Raw genomic sequence first — 18,355 nt, 5'->3', positions numbered from 1 at the left:
CCCCTAAATGAATAAATACAAAGAAGGGAGGCTGCCAGTTTTAACTTATCATGTATCACCTGGTTTCATGTTTATTTTCTCAGGATTTGTATTTCAGAAATACATATGCACTGTTTATATATATATATGTACATTTGTACTTTATCCTTGTTTTATTTGAAATCTAAGACGTTTAAACTAAATTTAGTCATTTTCTAAAAAAACCCACAAAAAATCAAATAGGCAGGGTTCATTTGCAGTCATTCTAGCAAAATGTTTCTTAAAAGATCTTAAAGCAGGGGTGTCAAACTCATTTTCATTCCAGGCCACATCAAAATCATGAATTTCCTCAAAAAGTCTGTAGCAGAATGAATAAATAAAAGTCATTTTTAATAAACTGTTTTTTCGGTTACTGCACTAGAATTATAATTACACATAATAATTAAAAAATTTGTATTAAAGTGAAACATTGGGCTTAGATATCAATTGCAAAACCTCATCTGTTTTTGTTACAGCACATGGAAGTTCATGGTGTTTGTGCACGCTAAGATTGGAGAGCTGAAAGTGAAGGATCTCAGCCAGAAGCTGCAGGGAATCTCAGGCTTCATCTTCCATCTGCAGCTGTGTGAAGGCCAGCAGCTCAAACATCAGATCCTTCTCAAATCACACACAGAGTAAGTCAAAAAAGAAGAAAGAAACTTTCTCTCATCATCTCCACTCAGGGCTACTTTATGTTAATCGTTCCTATTGGTTGTGTCTGCCAAGGAGTGGTAAGCAGAGATGGATCACAGCAATGTTTCCATCTGATCCATTTGAAGACATTGAGCAGGCCAGTGAAAATGATGGTAAGTAGAGATGTTTATGTGTGCAGCACATCAATGTATCTGCGCTAACATGTTTTTTTTTCTTATTTTTATGTGTTTTTATTGCAGATATATCCCAGGTGCAGTGCATTAAAAGCTATCAAGCCCAAGAACATGATGAGTTAACTTTGGAAAAAGCTGACATTCTTCAAGCTAAAACCATTACAAGTGACGGTAAGAGTCTTGAGCCAGTTTTAAACATAGTGCCTTGAAAATGTACTTGTGGCCCTTGAATTTTTTTCACATTTTGTCACGTGAAAAATCCAAGGGATTTTTTAAAAATCATGCTAACATAAACCAACAGAAAACAGCGGTAAGATATAAATTTGGTTAAAAACGATACATGACTTCAACATACCTTTACATGTGAAAAGTGTTGTGTGCATTTACTGTCATTCTGATGCCCCTAAAAAAATCCTCTGGAACAAAATTCTTTCCAAAATCACCTAATTAATAACAATTGTTGTAAATAACACCACAATTGAACTTATTAGTCTGCATGCAAAATGCTGGAAAATGAACACAGCAATGTGAAACACGGCGTATCAAAGTATGTTAGAATTAATGGGAGGACAAAAAAAAAAAACATTTTAGATGCTGCAAATAAGTTTGAGACCAAGCTTTGATGTAGAGCCATGCTTTAGATCAAAACATATTTGTCTATTAGAACGTCCAGACTTAAATCAAATACAGAATCTGTGGCAAGACTAATATTCAGTGATTATCTTTGTCCTATAATATAACAGAGTTTGAGCTGTTTTATCAGGCCACACTTTTGGCAATTTTCCTTGTAAAACATTTTGAAAGCCACTTCACATTTATGCATGGCTTTGTGTTGGTCTAACACCTAAAAAAAATAACGTTTGTAGCAATAATGTGACAAAACGTGTAAGAGTCTAAAGGGTAAGATATGAACTGCATTCCAACTTCCTCGTGGACATTAGCGAAAGCATTCTGCGTGTCTAAAACGTGCAACGCTTGGATGCTTGATGTGTAGGTGCTGATGTGTCTCTGCAGGCTGGGTGGAGGGCATCAGGCTGTCAGATGGGGAGCGGGGCTGGTTCCCCAAAACCTACGTGGAGGAAATCACAAGTCGGAGCGCTCGCCTCCGCAACCTCAGAGAAAACATCCGCATCAAATGTGTCACACAGAAACTGAAAGGGGAGGACTGAGAGCTTTTACTGCAAAGCTGCGATCCGGATGATCGATTTCATTTAAGGTGGATGTCTGGAATTCTTACAGTCAGCAGGTGCTGAAATAAGACTTATTTTTTTCCTCTAACATGTTAAAAAGACAGCAAAAATATAAATTTCTATTTTACATTTTCATCTCAAACTTTTCACCTGTAAAAAAAACCCGGCTACATTAACAATTTAAAGCTCAAATTATTTATTTTTATCAAAACATTTTTACGACTATTTTAGTTTGGTATACAGTGAAAAAACTTTGAAACAAGGATTTAACCCAGAAACAAAATTGTCTGCAATTTCTCCGGCTGAATATATCTTCAGATTGTCCCATGCAGACATGTGAGCTTCGGAAGGCACACAGGATAAACTCAAGACATCAGATATTTGCTGCTGCAATGCCTCAGGACACAAGCTTTAGGCATCGCTTCTTCTCTTCACAAGGCCTTAAAACTCTGCTCTGTCTTCTGCATACGACCAAATCCTGAGCGGAGCAACAGATAAATTGATTTCTCAGGAGAGTTTCTGTATCTGAAACCATTAAACTGAGACAGCGGGAAATGCTTAAGTCGCCTCTTTTTAGGCTTTCATACCAGAGAGCCATATTTGACTGGACTCTTTCACTGATCATAAATGAATGAGCAGGAAATGAAGGCCTGTTTTACCTTATACAGTAGTTTCTAATTCATCGAAGTGTAGAAAAAAGTATTTTATTACTCCGTATAGCTGTTGAGGAGAAACAAAGGTCAACTAAAAAACAGTTGACTTTTCTGTGGTTAGCTGGGCAGGACTATAAAACTACCTCCTGCCAAATTTTTGTTTTGAGGAAATAGGAAAAATCCAGCAATGACCCAAACAAAGAAAATATCCCAGGTAACGAACTATTTACCTGGTAAACATTCCCACTTGTATGTAAAACAGTTTTTATATATATATATATCTATATATATAGATATATATAGATATAAATTCTCTGTTACGTCCAGAACTCTGTTTCATCCCTTGATTTTAGTTTTCATCGACTCTTGAGTTAAACTAGTAAAGAAAAGTTTTTTAGTGAGCGACTGTTGAAGGTCCCGTAAAACACTACAAGAAAGTTTAGCTCCTTTCACCTGGAACCAAAGGAAATATGTTTTGGCCCGAGTTATTTTGCAAACTACTGTTTTTCTATTTACAAAGCATGAATCCTGAGACAATGCATCTCCCTGTGCGGAAAGCAATAATTTTCTGTTCAAACTGTTCCATCAAAATCTATAATTTAGCTGAGTCCTGAGGCGGATGCATTTCTGAAAAACACGAGCAGGTTTTTTTTTTTGTAAGTTTCAAACACTTCATCCTTCTGTTGTAAATTGTAGCCAAATTTTCACTGCTGAAAATAAAAACCCAAATAATGATGCACTGTTTACTACTGACAAAAAGACCTCCTGTGTGGGATATTTGCTGTTTTTTAAGAATTTGTGAACGGACCAGAATACGGTGGTTAGGGTAGACCTTTTCATATTTGTTTACTGTATATAAGGAAAATAACGTGTTTGCTATGAAAAGTGTACAAACATATTCAGCTCCACTTAAACCTTGACATACATTCACCTCCATAAATCCCACATCACTTTAGGCATTTTCATGATTTGGCCAAGAACTGATTATACTGCCAGTTTAAGTATCTTGACACCCTATGTCATTATATACAGCAGCGTTTCCCAACCCTGGTCCTCGAGGCACCCTGACCTGCTTGTTTCCCTTCAGCACATCCCTTTCAGATGATTACAATTCAGTAAAAGCCTGTTAATCAGCGATCAATTGAAATCCTGTGTGCTGAAGCAGAGAAATGCCTAAAACATGCAGGGCATTGTGCCTTGAGGACCAGGACTGAAAAACACTGACATACCGAACAACCTAGTCACTGAAGTCCATGCTTTGGAGTAGCGAGGAAAAGTGTTTAAAGTAAATGGGGCCTGACTTGTCCAGCAATGGACCAGAAGAGCATTGTGGGATATGTAGTATAAGCATTGCATGCACTTTTTACCAGTGGGCCAATCCTTGTAGGGATTTAGGGTGCATTCCCTGTTTAGTCCGTGTTAATCAAACTCTAGTCTGTCTAGATTCTAGACAGACTAGAATCTGTCTAGAACCCCACCTCCCCAAATTGGGGAGGTGGGAATGCGCAATTAAACTCTGTTGCAGACAAAAAAATCAAACACTGATCTGCCTAGAAATCTCGGTCTCGGTTCAGCTGAAGTGAACTCTGGTGTCGTTCAAATACATGTGAATGCAAGTGGACTGGAAACCGCTCCAAAAGCAGGAATGGACTACAGCACAGAGCGTTCTGGGTAAATACGACGAAAGCAAACGTGTGAGTCTAGCGCCACCAGAAGAAATGGTTTGTGGTCATTTACCAAAAATAAATCCTACAACGGTTAAAATCTGATTTTGTTTACATTGTGTGAAGAAGGGAGCTGCGCTCAGTGTCTTTTTGTGTCGTTTCCTTCAGCGGTTCATGGTGCAGCGCCACCACAGGCTGGGGGACGAACATATTTTTTCAAAGGTTTTTTTTTTAGTTTGATAGTGCAGTGAGAAAGCAAACCACACCAGCTGAAAATGTAACAAATGTTGTAATTTCGCTCCCTGGTTGAGCTGACTCTACTGGACTTTTCTTAGAATTGTGAAGCAATTATTTGAATTCCTAAACTAATACGACATTTATGCTCATGATGTGTGGTTGGAAAGTGATTCCATTTACAAATCTGTGTGAAAAATATAAATTTTACTTTCACAGATGCTTAAGTAAAAAATGTGCATGCTCTGACCTCTGACCCGGCTTTAAGTCAGTGTTTTTCCACTGTAGCTCCTTTCAGTCAGCATTATTTGATGAGCAGCCCAGTGTGACTGAGCTGAGATCTGTTTATGGACCACTATAATCCACTTTTCCAGTGGCACATGCAATGTTTCGGACTTTCTGTCAAATAGCTGTTTGTTGTAATTTAAACTGTTGCTGTTGTGGCATCTGTATTTATGTTCCCCCAGATTCTGATGTGTTTTACTGTAGATGGCGTTGTGTATAAAGAGTTAGAACTTGGCTTGTTTTCTTTGTGTGACTGTAATTTATATGCAGAGACATTTGAATTTGAATCGTTTCCACCGGTGCTTTTGGTTTTTAACCCTGATGCCATTGTCAATATAATGCCATTATACACTGGACTTCTGTACACTACTATAAATGTTCCAACCCTCAGATAAACACTGATTCTTGTTTATTGCTCAGTAAGTGAGTCTTTATTTGAAAACTGTTTATTAGTAAAGTTCTACATACATAAATGTACAATATTTCCAGCCCTGGCTTTCTGCTCTGTATATTTACCGTCTCTCCTCTAAAACCAGGTCATGACCTGGTTTCAGTCTGTTCACACATGAAATAGTACCGTAAAACCTTTCTTTTACGGTACTTACAAATAATCAACTCAGCGAATTATATCTAAATTAGGACAAGAACTTTCCACCCTTATTCTGGCAAACATCCAAGTAAATAAATACTTTATCTAAAAGTTGATTTGGACTTATATTGAACAGTCCAGTTTTAAAGATTTTCCTGAGACCTGCAGGTCAGCTCCTGCCGTTGATGTGACACTGGTCGCCTGCTAAAATCGGCTCCTGGGACTCCTTCCTGTTCCTCTGCAGCTTTGGCACTAAGGGAGGAGGCGGCTGACTCATAATAATGTGGCTGTCTCTGTCTGGCTGTGGATCGAAGAGAAAAAACAGCTTGGTCAAAGTCAACTGTCAATATTCCTGGGAAAACATAAGAAGGAGAAGTTCCTCAGGAAAGAGTTAGGAATAGCATTTCTTTAACACAACATTCTGCCTTTAACCCTTCTTTGATGCTGAAAATGTAAAGAAATAAAATTTTTGACTGCAAGTATGTGTTAAGTAACTCAACAGAGTCACTGATTTGCTCAGTTCTCAGACCTTAAGTTCTTATCTTTTTATTGGTTCTTAAGTTCTTATCTTTGTATAATTTATAGTTATTATCATTTTATTATTTAATAATATTTATGTGCTGTGTGAAACTTCTGCCCTTATCGTTGTGTTTTTCCCTTCTAAACCTCCGCCCCCCCACTTTCTCTTTGGCTGCAGGTACCGCAACACATTTCACATTACTGCGCGTAACTGTGCATGTGACAAATACAGCGAATCTAATCTAAGATAAATGAATCTAACCTGCTGCAGATAAAAAATCCAGGCCTGATAATCCTCCACGCAGGTGCAGGAGACCTGCAGCGTCTCCAGCAGCTCCCCTATTGCCAAAAAAAACCCAAAAAAAACAGCCGTTCTATAAAGTCAGTAAGTGCATTTGCTTTTTCCCCATTTGGGCAAAATGGCAAAAACAAAAAAAAGGAATGTTTCTTCTTAAAAAAGGAAAACAGCAAAGCATTTTCTGACGCGTTTACCTCTTAGTTCAAACTCTAAGCGTCCAGGAAGTGCTGAGCGCTCCACTGCTTTGATGCTCTGTCTAGCCAACCTGCCCTGTCATAGACAATATGAAAAACACAAAGAAGGAATTTGTGCATTTCCTTAACTATACTACGGTACATTTCTTGATTTTTTTAAAAGATATTTTAAGAAAACCACATGTAGCAGGTTCGATTTGGAAGATTTTTCCCCGAAACTGGTGTTGTAAAACATAAAATGCTGTAATGATTATTTTCACACAAATCTGTCTCATGGTGGTGTAAAAGCTGTTATTATGGATTTTCCTCTCAGAGTCATTATACATTACCTCATATTTTATATGCAGCCTCTTACTGTCCACAGAAAGCAGCAGGAGATCTTGAGGAAAGAGAATCATCAGTCTTTCTTGGAGACCCTACACGACCACAATTATCAATTAAAAACACTCTAAAACGATATCTTTCATAGTTTATAATGATCTCAAGCTTGCAGTTTTACTGCATTGTTGCCATGGTACCTCTTGGAAACTAAATGAAAACAGATGTTGAAAAATACTGAATGCCTTCTCAGTATTTTTCAACATCCTCCTCTGAACGATGTTCATCAGTGTACGATGCACGATTAGTCACATCGTGTGCAGCAGCATGGGGGCCGTCATAGCGTTGCAGTTAAAATAAGCTCTACTATTAAACTAATCCTGTTGGGAATGTGCTTATAAAGCAGTCCTGCAAATAAAATCAGAAAACCCGACTACCTGTCTTTGAGTGTTGATGATGTGAACAATGGAGGTGTGTCCAGGCTGACCCATGTGGTGTATGGGTGAGCCCTCCCAGTTCCATATAGGGGCCTGCATTACATATTTCTTCAGTTCCTCTCTTTTCCAGTTTTCATCACAAGGCAGCTAGTGAACAAAGACATAAGCGCGATATCAGTTGCGCCACTCCAGCCATCCACAGCTGGAACCAGATGTGCAACAGATGTGAAAACATTACAAGATAAGAAAGAGCACACTGGGAGGGACTCATGGGTTGCATCATGGACTCATATCTCCGGTCTTCTATGTGCTGAATCCATCTCTGTGACTCTCCTGCACTGGCACATGTAAACACCTTGGAGTCCACCATTGCACCTGGATGCAAAAGACAGAACTGGGTGAATTTACACCCAAGTGACAAATCTTTGCTGAGATTAAGAATTTCCACTCACTGGTGATTTCAAACATGTGTGTTGGATGTGACGCATCCAGCTGCAGGGATACGCCTCGAACAGACAGGCCAGAAACAGGAAGTATACCCTGCCAGTTAAGAAAATGCAAAACCTTTGAGTGACATGCATTACTCTGCCAGCATTTAGTAAATTCTATCAGCAAACTAAGGCTGCGTTCACACTGCAGCCTGAAGTGATCCAATTCCGATTTTTTTGTCAAATCTAATTTTTATTTTATTTATTTTTTTGCTGTGGCTGTTCACACTTATATGCAATCTCCAGTTTGAACTGCAAACGACCTTAAAGGGTCCCGCATGCGCAGTAGAGGGCGCAATAACGTCACACATATAGAGCGTGCTAAGTGTTCATGAGGAAGCAGTAGTGCTCAGTGTTTGCGGAAGTAAATATGGATGCTAACGGTGGAGGACAGCTTACGATTTTGAAGTTGTCCGACCGTAGCCAGCATACTACCAACTTAATCCTCATTACAGTCCGCCGTGGTTGTTTTTTTTCTTCCTGCTTACGCGTATCAGGACACAGGATATTGACGTTTGTCGAGTACCAGTGACGTTCAGGTCAGATGAATGTGACCTGGACTTTAGGTCACATTTGAATCGGATACATATCGGATATCCAAGTGGCCTGGGTCGCATTCGAGAAAAATCCGACTTGTGTTGTTCAGACTGTCGTGAAAGGATCAGATACAGGTTGCATTACGCCAGAAAAACTGGAATTGGGTCACTTCAGAATGCGGTGTGAACGCAGCCCAACATGGTGAGTTAAATGGATGGATAAAAAAACTGACAGATTGGAATATAGTACCTCGTAAATGAAGTCTTCTTGGGAGTGATCCAGGGAGAGGATTAAAAGGTGAAAAGGAAACAACAACAAGAACCGTTCACTTTGTTCCTGTGAACACACAAAGCAGAGGGGCAATCAGCTTTCTGTTCTTGGTTGTTCCATTGAGAGAAAATGTTCTGCCTCAGTGGAAAGCAATAAAGTAACTGCACTACAATAACTAAATAAGGTGGACTGTTAATAAATAGCTGATAAAAAAACTTTAAAATTAGTATCTAAATCTGTTAATTAAAATAACAAACAGTAAACACAAGCAAATTGCTAGGAAAGTAGAAAAGGGCTTAGATGAGGCCTTAGGTGTTAATAAAGTAAGTAGTTTTTGAATTTGCGTTGAATTTTTAAAGAAATCTTTCAACGTCATAAAAACATCCCACATTAAGAAATAATTTTTCTATTAATCACTGCCACCACAATTTTTGCAACCCTTGACTGACGTTTAGATTACCGTACATGAAATTAAGTTGTTTTTTTTTTGTATTGTGTGATTAAGTGTGTCCAGGAACTTTTAAATAGTTACTTCCTGTTTAGCTATGGGCTGCACAGTGGCGCAGTTGGTAGCACTGTTGCCTTGCAGCAAGAAGGTCCTGGGTTCGATTCCTGGCCGGGGTCTTTCTGCATGGAGTTTGCATGTTCTCCCTGTGCATGCGTGGGTTCTCTCCGGGTACTCCGGCTTCCTCCCACAGTCCAAAAACATGACTGTCAGGTCAACTGGTTTCTCTAAATTCTCCCTAGGTGTGAGTGTGTGTGTGCATGGTTGTTTGTCCTGTGTGTCTCTGTGTTGCCCTGCGACAGACTGGCGACCTGTCCAGGGTGAACCCCGCCTCTCGCCCGGAACGTAGCTGGAGATGGGCACCAGCAACCCTCCTGACCCCATTAGGGACAAGGGTGAACAGAAAATGGATGGATGGATGGATGTTTAGCTATGTTATAAATATGATGTGACGCAGAGGTCCATTTCTATTAACTACTCCTCAAAATGGAAAAGTTAAGAAAACATGCCATCACTGATCCTCATTAATCAGGAAATTGCTAAAAGAAAGTTGATGCTTGCCTATTTCTACGGCCAGAATGGTAGCTCAAAAGTCTAAAAATGGAAATATGTCAAACGAGCCTGAATGCTGAATAGTTATCTTGCCATCACTCACAGGGAGGAGGATGGTAAAGAAAGGGAAAAAAATGAGTCTGTTGTTGTAATAACACATTTTTGATTTCATGTTTTTATTTTGCCAAAGTTTATTACAAGTGTAAATATGTGTAGAAGAGGCCAGCAAAAGGCACATATTTTGTGAAGAAGTGATTTTATTTGATAAATCCCCAGTACCTTCCTAACATCTTTCCATTTTACCTCTGAATAGTTGTTGCAGAGAGACACCACAGAGGAGTGGATGACCTCTCCGTAAACATGAGCGGGTTGGCCCTCCCAGCCCCTGATCGGCTGCTGAGAGTAAATCCTGTGGTGGAGCTCATCTCTGGTCCTGCCCCACAGCACCACCTGCAGGCACAAGAAAGTATGAGTGCAAACCACTCTTATTTTTTTTATTTTGGAATTACAGGGACAAACATTCTCATCTTCTCATCTTTAAAGCTTTCTGAAAACCGTAAAAAGTTTTCTTTGCACTTTGGCTCTTTTTTCCCCCTCACATTTTCAGCCTTGAATTTGACCTTTAAAATAGTGCTGTTGTTTGTCTGAACTATGACCTTTTCAAGCAGAAAAGTGTCCTGCAGGGAAACAGTGAACCAGTGTTGTGTCTACACACAAAAGGCAGTTGTTGAATGGCTCTCCACTCAGGGTGTCATGATCTGCAGGAGGCCATGACCAAAAAAAACAACTTAACAATCATAACAGCTCAAGCAAGTTTTTTTTTTTTTGCCTACATGTCTGTAGAATTTTTCACAGGGTCACTAAACATAGAAGTTACAACAGAAAAAAAACAACAACAACAAAAAAACTACTGTTAAAGAATTACGACTAACCTGTTCTATAAAGACAATTTTGTCTGGACCCAAAATGAGTGAAAAAGCAGCTAAAGAAAAATCCAGCAGACTTTTAGGAACAATTGCTCTTTGCATGCTCAATATCAAAAATAAGGGTTGGGGAAACAACGTGCGTGACTAGTTTTATTTTTATTTTTTATCTTAGGTAAAAGAGAAAGAATTAAAAATCTGTTTGATCTTGTTTTCTTGCAGAGTGTATTATACATGTGAGTGTGAGAAAATGGAAAAGGTTTGTCTGCCTGATATTTCCTGAACCACCTCTGCACTCTCACTTTAAAGACTTCAGATCTGCAGTGGGTTTGTGGCTTTACTCTGACCTCCCGTTCCAGGTGTCGCACTGAGGCTTTACACGGCGGCTGTGGTGCCAGCTGCTGCTCATCTCTGCTGTTCCTCACCGACAGCTGAACTCTGTTTTCGCTCAGACTCCATACTCTGAAAACACACACACACACACAAGCAGACATGACACATCGTGTGTCAGCGGTCAGTGATGAACTTGCTGCAGCAAGTAAAATGACTGTGGCTCTGCTGCTTTGTACTCTGTGTGAATGTTTAATTCGTAGTGGCTCTTAAGTGTCAGAAATGCAACAGAACTGTGAATTTGCTGACGTTTCTTTTTCTTGAAAAATATGCTCTGTTCAGCCGGAAACAGCCTTTGTCAACAATATGAAGATAACATAAGGATGAACAGTATTAAAACCTAATGCTAACGACATGTCTGCATCCCCCCAGCCTAGACTAATCAGATTATAGAGATCAGAGGGGAGACAGACGTGCTGCTCATCTATTCCTGCAAACAATTTGCAGCTTTATCCTCCAAAAAGAATGACTGTTGAGTAGATTAGTTTGGTAGAAGTTAGAACACACCAAACCAGTCATTGCACTGGAAACTACACAGAATACAGAAGGATTTCTCTTAAATCATGTTGATGTAAAAATGAGTAAACAGACACAGTGTTTTGAAAAAGGGTTTTCTAGTCTGGTCTTCTGGTTCTGGTTTGATCTGCATCCCCAGAACCAGACATGGAGAAGTAGAGGTTTCCACATGTTTGGATTAGCAAACCTTTGTTTATGCTTCTCTAATCTGGAACAAACTTCCAGAAAACTGCAAAACGTCTGAAACGCTGAGTTCCTGCACACTGTGGATTATTATGATGCGCACAATTATTAGGCAAGTTTTAGTTTTGACTATATCATAATTTCATGCATATTTTACAACTCCGAGCTGTATAAACCTGAATGCTTATTGAATATAAACATGTCAGCTGATGTGTGGGCCAAAGGAGATCAACACTCTGTATCAAGTGTGCATAATTATTATACAGCTTCTTTTCTTCGGGCAAAATGGACCAACAACGAGATTTAAGTGGCAATGAAAAGTACAACATTGTAAAAAGTCTTTCAGAGGAATGCAGTACTCTTGAAATTGTTAAGATATTGGGACAATGACAACAGAACCATCAAACATTTTGCTGCAAATAGTCAACAGGGTTTAGGACTAAGGTGTGAACTGAGTTTAGGTCAGGTTTCGGGTTCGGCATGTACTGTTAATGGTTAGGTTTACAGTAAATCCTTGTGGAGATAGACAGACATTATGTGTGTGTGTGTGTGTGTGTGTGTGCGACCCAGATGGATTGGTTATAGTCCTCCACTAGTGCTATCAGACCAGTGTACTACAGCATATGGTCTTGCAATACACAGCATGTGTCAACTGGCATCTCACAGGCTGACTCTGACTATTTCTGCATTTTAAACCTTAACCATATCACACTGCAAATAGTGTTCACACTTTACTGCAAGTACCACAATCCTCTCTTAAAGAATTTTTTTTTTTTCACCCTAACACCTTCCACAGTTGGCAGCACTGTTGCCTTGCAGAAAGAAGGTCATAAGTTCAAATCCCACCCTCGGGTCTTTCTGTATGAAGTTTGCATGCATGCAAACTTCATACAGTGTGCACGCAAACTGTATGAACTCACATTTAATAATACTCCAGGTACTCCGACTTCGTCCCACAGTTCAAAAACATGACTGTTAGCTTAACTTCTCTTTCTAAATTGTCCTTATGCCTGTTTGCGCGTGTGCATGTGTGTGTGGTTACTTTCCCTGTCTGATAGGGACTATCATCAGGATGGTCCCTGTCTGGGTAGTCCTTTCATCATTGATTATCCTGTCCCTGATGAAGAAAATGTCCTCCCATGACATAATGCTGGCAATTGTTGAAAAGCTCATGGGGATGAAGAGAGACGTCTCAGAGAATGCTTAGAGTTCTGCTCCTGGAGTGGCTCTGAAACAAATCCTGGACGGAACGATCAGATCCAATGATCCTTTTAGCTCCCTTCACTATCGTCCCCAGGGATACAACTAGAGTCTTATCTACAGCTAGAGTTGTAGATAAGACATTCTACATCTCAGCGAGATGTAGAATGTCAACAGACTCAACCACTGCTTTGCAGAAGTGTCTGATGATGATAGGAGAGAGGCCGATTTTACCATCCCAGCAGTGTTCTATCGTTAAGGACTCTGTACTTACAAGAATTTAAAATAGATGTGCAACATTCTTTTTAATGCCATAAAACACATCCTCTGTGACGCTATTGTAACACTGGTCATAATTTAAATGTTTCCAATGCGTGACTCTGGTTTTTGGGTCATACGATGTCAGGAAGCAGCTCTCTAACACTATACTCTTTGCATACTTAGGAAAGCAAGATTACACGGTCAGTACATGTGCATGTGGCGGTTGCTCCAAGTCCAGTCTGTCGAGTTCTCCCAGAACATTAGCATCAGTTTTCTCCAGACGTTTAGATCAGATTAGATCTGGTCAAATGCATACGTTTCTGTTCCATGCCAGTGACAGTGAGAATTTGCAATATGTCATGTTTTTAACATCAAGCACCGCATATTTAAAATGAATGATCTTCTTTTGATGATTTAGGAACTCTGAAAGCTTCAAAAAGAAACCATTATTAATTTAAGATTTCAAACTTAAATAAGGATTAATGTGTGAAACCCTGAATGTGATAAAATAGCGACCTGGTGAGAAAGTAATGCTGATATGGAACTCATGAGTATTTTTTGAAACCCACATTTAATAATACTGATGACTTCTTGATACATTAGCACAGTTTTAATGTAGCCTATCAATGCCCTAAAGTGGCATGTCTAATAAATTCCCTGTTCAAAACATCTAGACACTCTGCCTTCTGCTGACCACGGAGAGCTGAACAATAGCCAACCAGACTGATAAGTAAATCCACTTAGTTTTGGTGCAAAATGGATGTGTAGCTGAATAGGAGCTCCTAGAATTTTGAAAACCAAAGTGAAAGATGCTGTTAAAAACTATTCACAATACCTCTGACGACGATGAACGATTGTTCAAACAAAGACGTCCAAATTATTTCTGTATTTTTAATAAGCAATCCAATCTAAAAGATTCAACGAATCCTCCAGAAGAGCGAAGTACTCACTTACCAATGTTGGCTATGAACATTTTCTACAAAAACTTAAATCAAAATTGTGAATAAGAAATTAACCTTTAGGGTCATAATGATGACATTTTTGCGGCAAATCTGAAAAGTTTCATCTGGAAATCTAACACATTTGTTGTCTCAGGAGGAAGTGCCCTGAAAGAACTTTCATTGGTGTTGAGTCTATCTATCTATCTATCTATCTATCTATCTATCTATCTATCTATCTATCTATCTATCTATCTATCTATCTATCTATCTATCTATCTATCTATCTATCTATCTATCTATCTATCTATCTATCTATCTATCTATCTATCTATCTATCTATCTATCTATTGATAGATAGATATAAATGCCTCTTCCTTTTGTATTATGACAAACACATTCCAGTGCAAGGAAAGAGAGCAAATTTTCAGTTAGTATTCATGTCGGTTGCTTTTGTGACCACATTACACTATAAATGCATAATCATAGCAAGCACGATTGTAGTATTACATTTCGAAGGAAATGTTCTATCTTCTCACGCTTAATAAAATACATCAGTACTCTGAAGGAAATATATCACTTTTCTGTGCAACTACAAAAGCAGCTCAGCACGGTGATCACTACGTACTGTTGTCAGATATAGATGCTGTGGATTTGACCGATGAGATAACTCACTTCAAGCATTGGGTTTTTTTTCTTGCAAGTCAGACATTTCCTCCTAAAAGACCCATCTGGGTTTATGTTGTAGTCTTGGATGACCAGCTGTTTTAAGTGGCATTAATTAAACAACCCATAAGAAGCTGCAGTTCCTGTTTGCGATTAGCTTCCTGGTAATCCCTGCTGCCTCAGACTGATGGAGGATTTGTCCAGCCCTTTACTTTGTATTAAACCTCTCCACGCTCTTGTCTGGCAATAATCTGCTAATCATATCAGTGTCGCCTCACCAGCTTCACAAGTTTGACCTGGGGGAACAGGAGTGCTTAAGTTTGTCTGTGTCATTCTTCTTGCTGCCTGCTAGTGGTTAAAATATCATATCGATGCTGATAGCATCAGCCTGACGCAACTGTTTATCCATCACCACAGATCCACCAAGTTTTCTGACTTGAAACACATCCTGGCACTGTGAATAGTTTTGCAAATGTATTGATACTTCTTGAGCTTTTTCATATTTTGCAAAATTGTGTGTATTATACTTCATATGATTGACGGACATAAAGTAGCACGTAACTGTTAAATGGAACGAGCATAAGTTGGGATTTTCAAAATCATTTACTAATAAAAGTCGGGAAAGTGGGGGGGGTTTCTGTGTTTAGCTTCTCTGACTCAAACGTTTTAGCTGCAAGTCTTTTGAGGAATGTCGTCATCTTTACACATACAGAAAATACAGAATAGCATAGTGCTATAGTACAATATTTTGTTGCGAAATAACTCAAATTCATTCATATTGGAGCGAGAGTCACATAGAGCACAGGGTTCTATGTTTTCAAGTTCTCAGTTGGATGTTGGCCTGGACTTTGACTGGACCATTCTAACTCATAAATGTGCTTTGATCCACCCCTATCTCAAATATTTTGCAGCTTCTAATAGTTTTTCTCCAAACATTTTCCTTCCCTGTCCCTTAAAGAAAGGCATTTTCACAACATGATGTCCCCGCCACCCTGTTTCTCTTTGGGGACGTTATGTTTATGGTTAGTTTTATATCACAGCTAGTGCTCTGCAACTAACCCAAAAAGTTTCGTTTTGATCTTATCTGATAAGAGCACTTTCTTACACATGTTTGCTTTTCGTCACGCATGGCTTATAGCAAACCTTAAAAAGGACTCCTTCAGGTTTGGTGGATTGAAAAGAACTGTTTGAGATGTTCAAACAGTTCTGTGATGTCACAGAATGTGAAAAACGCTATATTTGAATCCTGTTGTCTGTAAAATCCTGGAAATTATCTGACTACAGGGTTCTAATTCATGTGTTTTAAAACAGTCTTGCAACAAATGTTTGTAGTTCTCAAACCTAATAATATCCTCTTGAACTTAACCCGATGGTTTAACTTCCTCATCTCATGAAGTCCAATATTATTTAGCTTTAAAGATTTTGCAGTTTGATTTTATCAAGAGGAACATGAAAATGGAAAGGAAATGACTTGACATTTGTGGCATCCAAAACTGAAACTGCCAACTTACCAGAATCCTGAGGTTTTGATGTTTTTGTAAAAAAAAAAAAAAACATTAAAGATTCTGATTCATTTTTTAATGCAAACCAACCAAAGTTATTGCAGAAAGAAAGAAATCAGATAAATTTCTTACATCGTTATAACATCAAGTAGCTGTAAGTACTTTTGAACCTTTGAAGACACCATACAGTCTGAGCATGGCCTTGCAGAACATGGTGCAGTTTTGAAAACATGAAGGAGCTCCTACATTGTTTTTACATTTTAACAACCTGACAAACCTGACAAACCACAAAGGTGGTTTTATCTGGCAGTATGGCAGTGTTTCACTTCATACCATACTTCCTCTTCCAGAACTTACAAGACCGTGTTTAAAAATGTAAGCTTAAAATGATGCAATTTGTCTGTCAAATTCACATTTCAGGCGATGCGCTCCCTTTAATCCTTGCAGCTCTTTTTTGCTCTTCTTAATATTCCAGACCAACTAACAACCCTAAGCCCAAACCAAGTTGCGCACATCTTACCCCAAATTGTCTCCAGAGAGTTCCAGCAGTTCAATTTCATCTGGACCCACTTCGTCCACTCCCGTATGCCTCTGAGTCACGCTGCAGCATCCCATGACCAGCAAGGACCTTACGCTGTACGTCCTGTCTCAGCAAGCCGTCCGCACACTGAGAACCGCCTGCACTCATCCAAGCAGTTTGTGGCAAAACAAAACCAAGCAGACAACATGAAAAGTAGAGAGGTTAGGGGAGGTTGGGTTTAGAAGGGGATCTTGTTCCTCAGAAGAGGAGGGGCGGCATAAGGAGAATGAGCAGTAGTTCCCCCTTTCTAGCGGCATGCAGAGCATATTTCCGTAGACTCCTTAGAACAAAAGATGTCGCGGCTCTTAAAGAGGTACTGAAGATAAAAGGTGGTAAGGTTTTGGCAAGTCACAGTTCAGAAGCTGTTCCTTCCTGTTGAGAGGTGGCAGAGGACTGAGCTGCTTCCTCACTTTGCTTATTTGACTCTGCACATGCCGGGGATCTGCTGCTGTGAGAAATGAAAGCTGTCTGTGATGTCGCTCAGACACACTGGCTAAACAAAAGATGGAAAAGCTCTTACACCTCTTCTTGTTGACAACATGAGTTCATTGATGCCTTTACTGAGAAGCAGATGGATGGTGAAGCAAACTTCTCGTTGGGAAAGATATGCGGTCACGCTCACCCCATGTTTGCTGACTTCCACCCTGAATGTGGTTTGTCGACTGAGATAATTGCGAGTTATGACACAGCAAGGTAAAGAGCTACAGTCAAAACAAGCTGCAACAGCTGCGAGGCGCAGGCCAGTGGCAATCTTCCCGGTTGGAGGACGATGAGAGGGTTTGGATACAGTCTGTGGAAGGACACAAATGAAGTCTCAACCTCTGTTGGAAACTAGGTCACCTGGCAAAATGCATGTTTCCCCATGAACAGACCAAGCAGAAACAATTTGCATTGCCCAATTGGGAGGTTTCACAATTAAACACAAGATGCCGTTTTCAATAACTACTGCAGTTTCACAAATAATGCATTCCTCCATCAGAATAGCATCTTTCATACTTAGTACAGCACAATTTATCAACTTCGCCATTCATGATTCATAGCTTTCCTGGAGAATCTTAGCCTACTCCTTTCCACTTCTTTCATATTCTTAATTCAGGCGACCATTAGGGTCACTTTATTTTCCTTGGCTTCTTCTGAAACCAAGTCTTGACTGATTTTGAGATATGCTTTGGATCCTTCTGCTTCCATTGATCCCCGAACTTGAGCTTCCTCATTGGTAGTACCACATTTTTCCTAAAGATGGTCTGGTACTTGACTGAATACATCTTACAAACCACATTCTGCAGTTTCCCAGTACCAGAGGAAGCAGGGCAACCCCGGAGCATCACTGAGTCAATGCAATGTTTCAGTATAACAAGCCGTACCTCTGATCTGCAGGTCTGAAAAGATCCAGTTTTAATCCATCGCTCCACAGAACAGAACGTCCAAAACCCTTTGGTTTATTTACAAAGTTGTGTGGAAATTGGAGTGGACTTTTCTTTTTGTTTTTTTGTCAGTGTTGGTATACTTCTTGCCTGAAGTTCAGGCAGGAAACCCTTCAGTGTTTATTATGTGTCTTTTCCTGGTAACTAAAACCACTGTGGTTGCTGCCACCAAGTCTTGCTACAAAGCTACGTCT

General features: G+C 39.5%; 2 protein-coding genes across 3 annotated transcripts in view; one reads left to right on the top strand and one right to left on the bottom strand.

Moving 5' to 3' along the window:
- arhgef19 (Rho guanine nucleotide exchange factor (GEF) 19) overlaps positions 1–5,105 on the top strand; it is a 27,827-nt gene extending 22,722 nt beyond the window's left edge. For both annotated transcript variants that reach the window (XM_028014829.1, XM_028014838.1), the window contains exons 13-16: positions 495–653; positions 745–824; positions 912–1,016; positions 1,860–5,105. In XM_028014829.1, coding sequence (XP_027870630.1) covers positions 495–653; positions 745–824; positions 912–1,016; positions 1,860–2,014 — 499 coding nt within the window. In that variant the 3' untranslated portion in view covers positions 2,015–5,105. The remainder of the gene's footprint in view (positions 1–494; positions 654–744; positions 825–911; positions 1,017–1,859) is intronic.
- On the bottom strand, positions 3,339–18,355 carry LOC114143099 (uncharacterized). The gene is made up of 11 exons (XM_028014866.1): positions 16,678–18,355; positions 10,849–10,963; positions 9,882–10,028; positions 8,501–8,587; positions 7,679–7,766; positions 7,465–7,601; positions 7,227–7,373; positions 6,801–6,887; positions 6,472–6,547; positions 6,242–6,318; positions 3,339–5,761 (listed from the first exon to the last, which is right to left on the bottom strand). Exons 1-11 carry the CDS (start codon positions 16,770–16,772, stop codon positions 5,630–5,632), a joined length of 1,188 nt encoding a protein of 395 aa, XP_027870667.1. The 5' UTR covers positions 16,773–18,355; the 3' UTR covers positions 3,339–5,629.

This window comes from Xiphophorus couchianus, chromosome 1 (genome assembly GCF_001444195.1).
Source record: "Xiphophorus couchianus chromosome 1, X_couchianus-1.0, whole genome shotgun sequence".
Lineage (NCBI taxonomy): Eukaryota > Metazoa > Chordata > Actinopteri > Cyprinodontiformes > Poeciliidae > Xiphophorus > Xiphophorus couchianus.
The sequence above is the reverse complement of the archived record's forward strand: the minus strand, read 5'-3'. Positions and strand labels throughout refer to the sequence as shown.

Coding starts and splice junctions, on each gene's coding strand:
- LOC114143099 (XM_028014866.1), bottom strand. CDS start 16,772: ATGGGATGCTGCAGCGTGACTCAGAGGCATACGGGAGTGGACGAAGTG. Junction 8,588..9,881: donor TCTGCAACAACTATTCAGAG/GTAAAATGGAAA, acceptor GTGTGTTCACAG/GAACAAAGTGAACGGTTCTT. Junction 7,374..7,464: donor AGTGTGCTCTTTCTTATCTT/GTAATGTTTTCA, acceptor TTTGTTCACTAG/CTGCCTTGTGATGAAAACTG.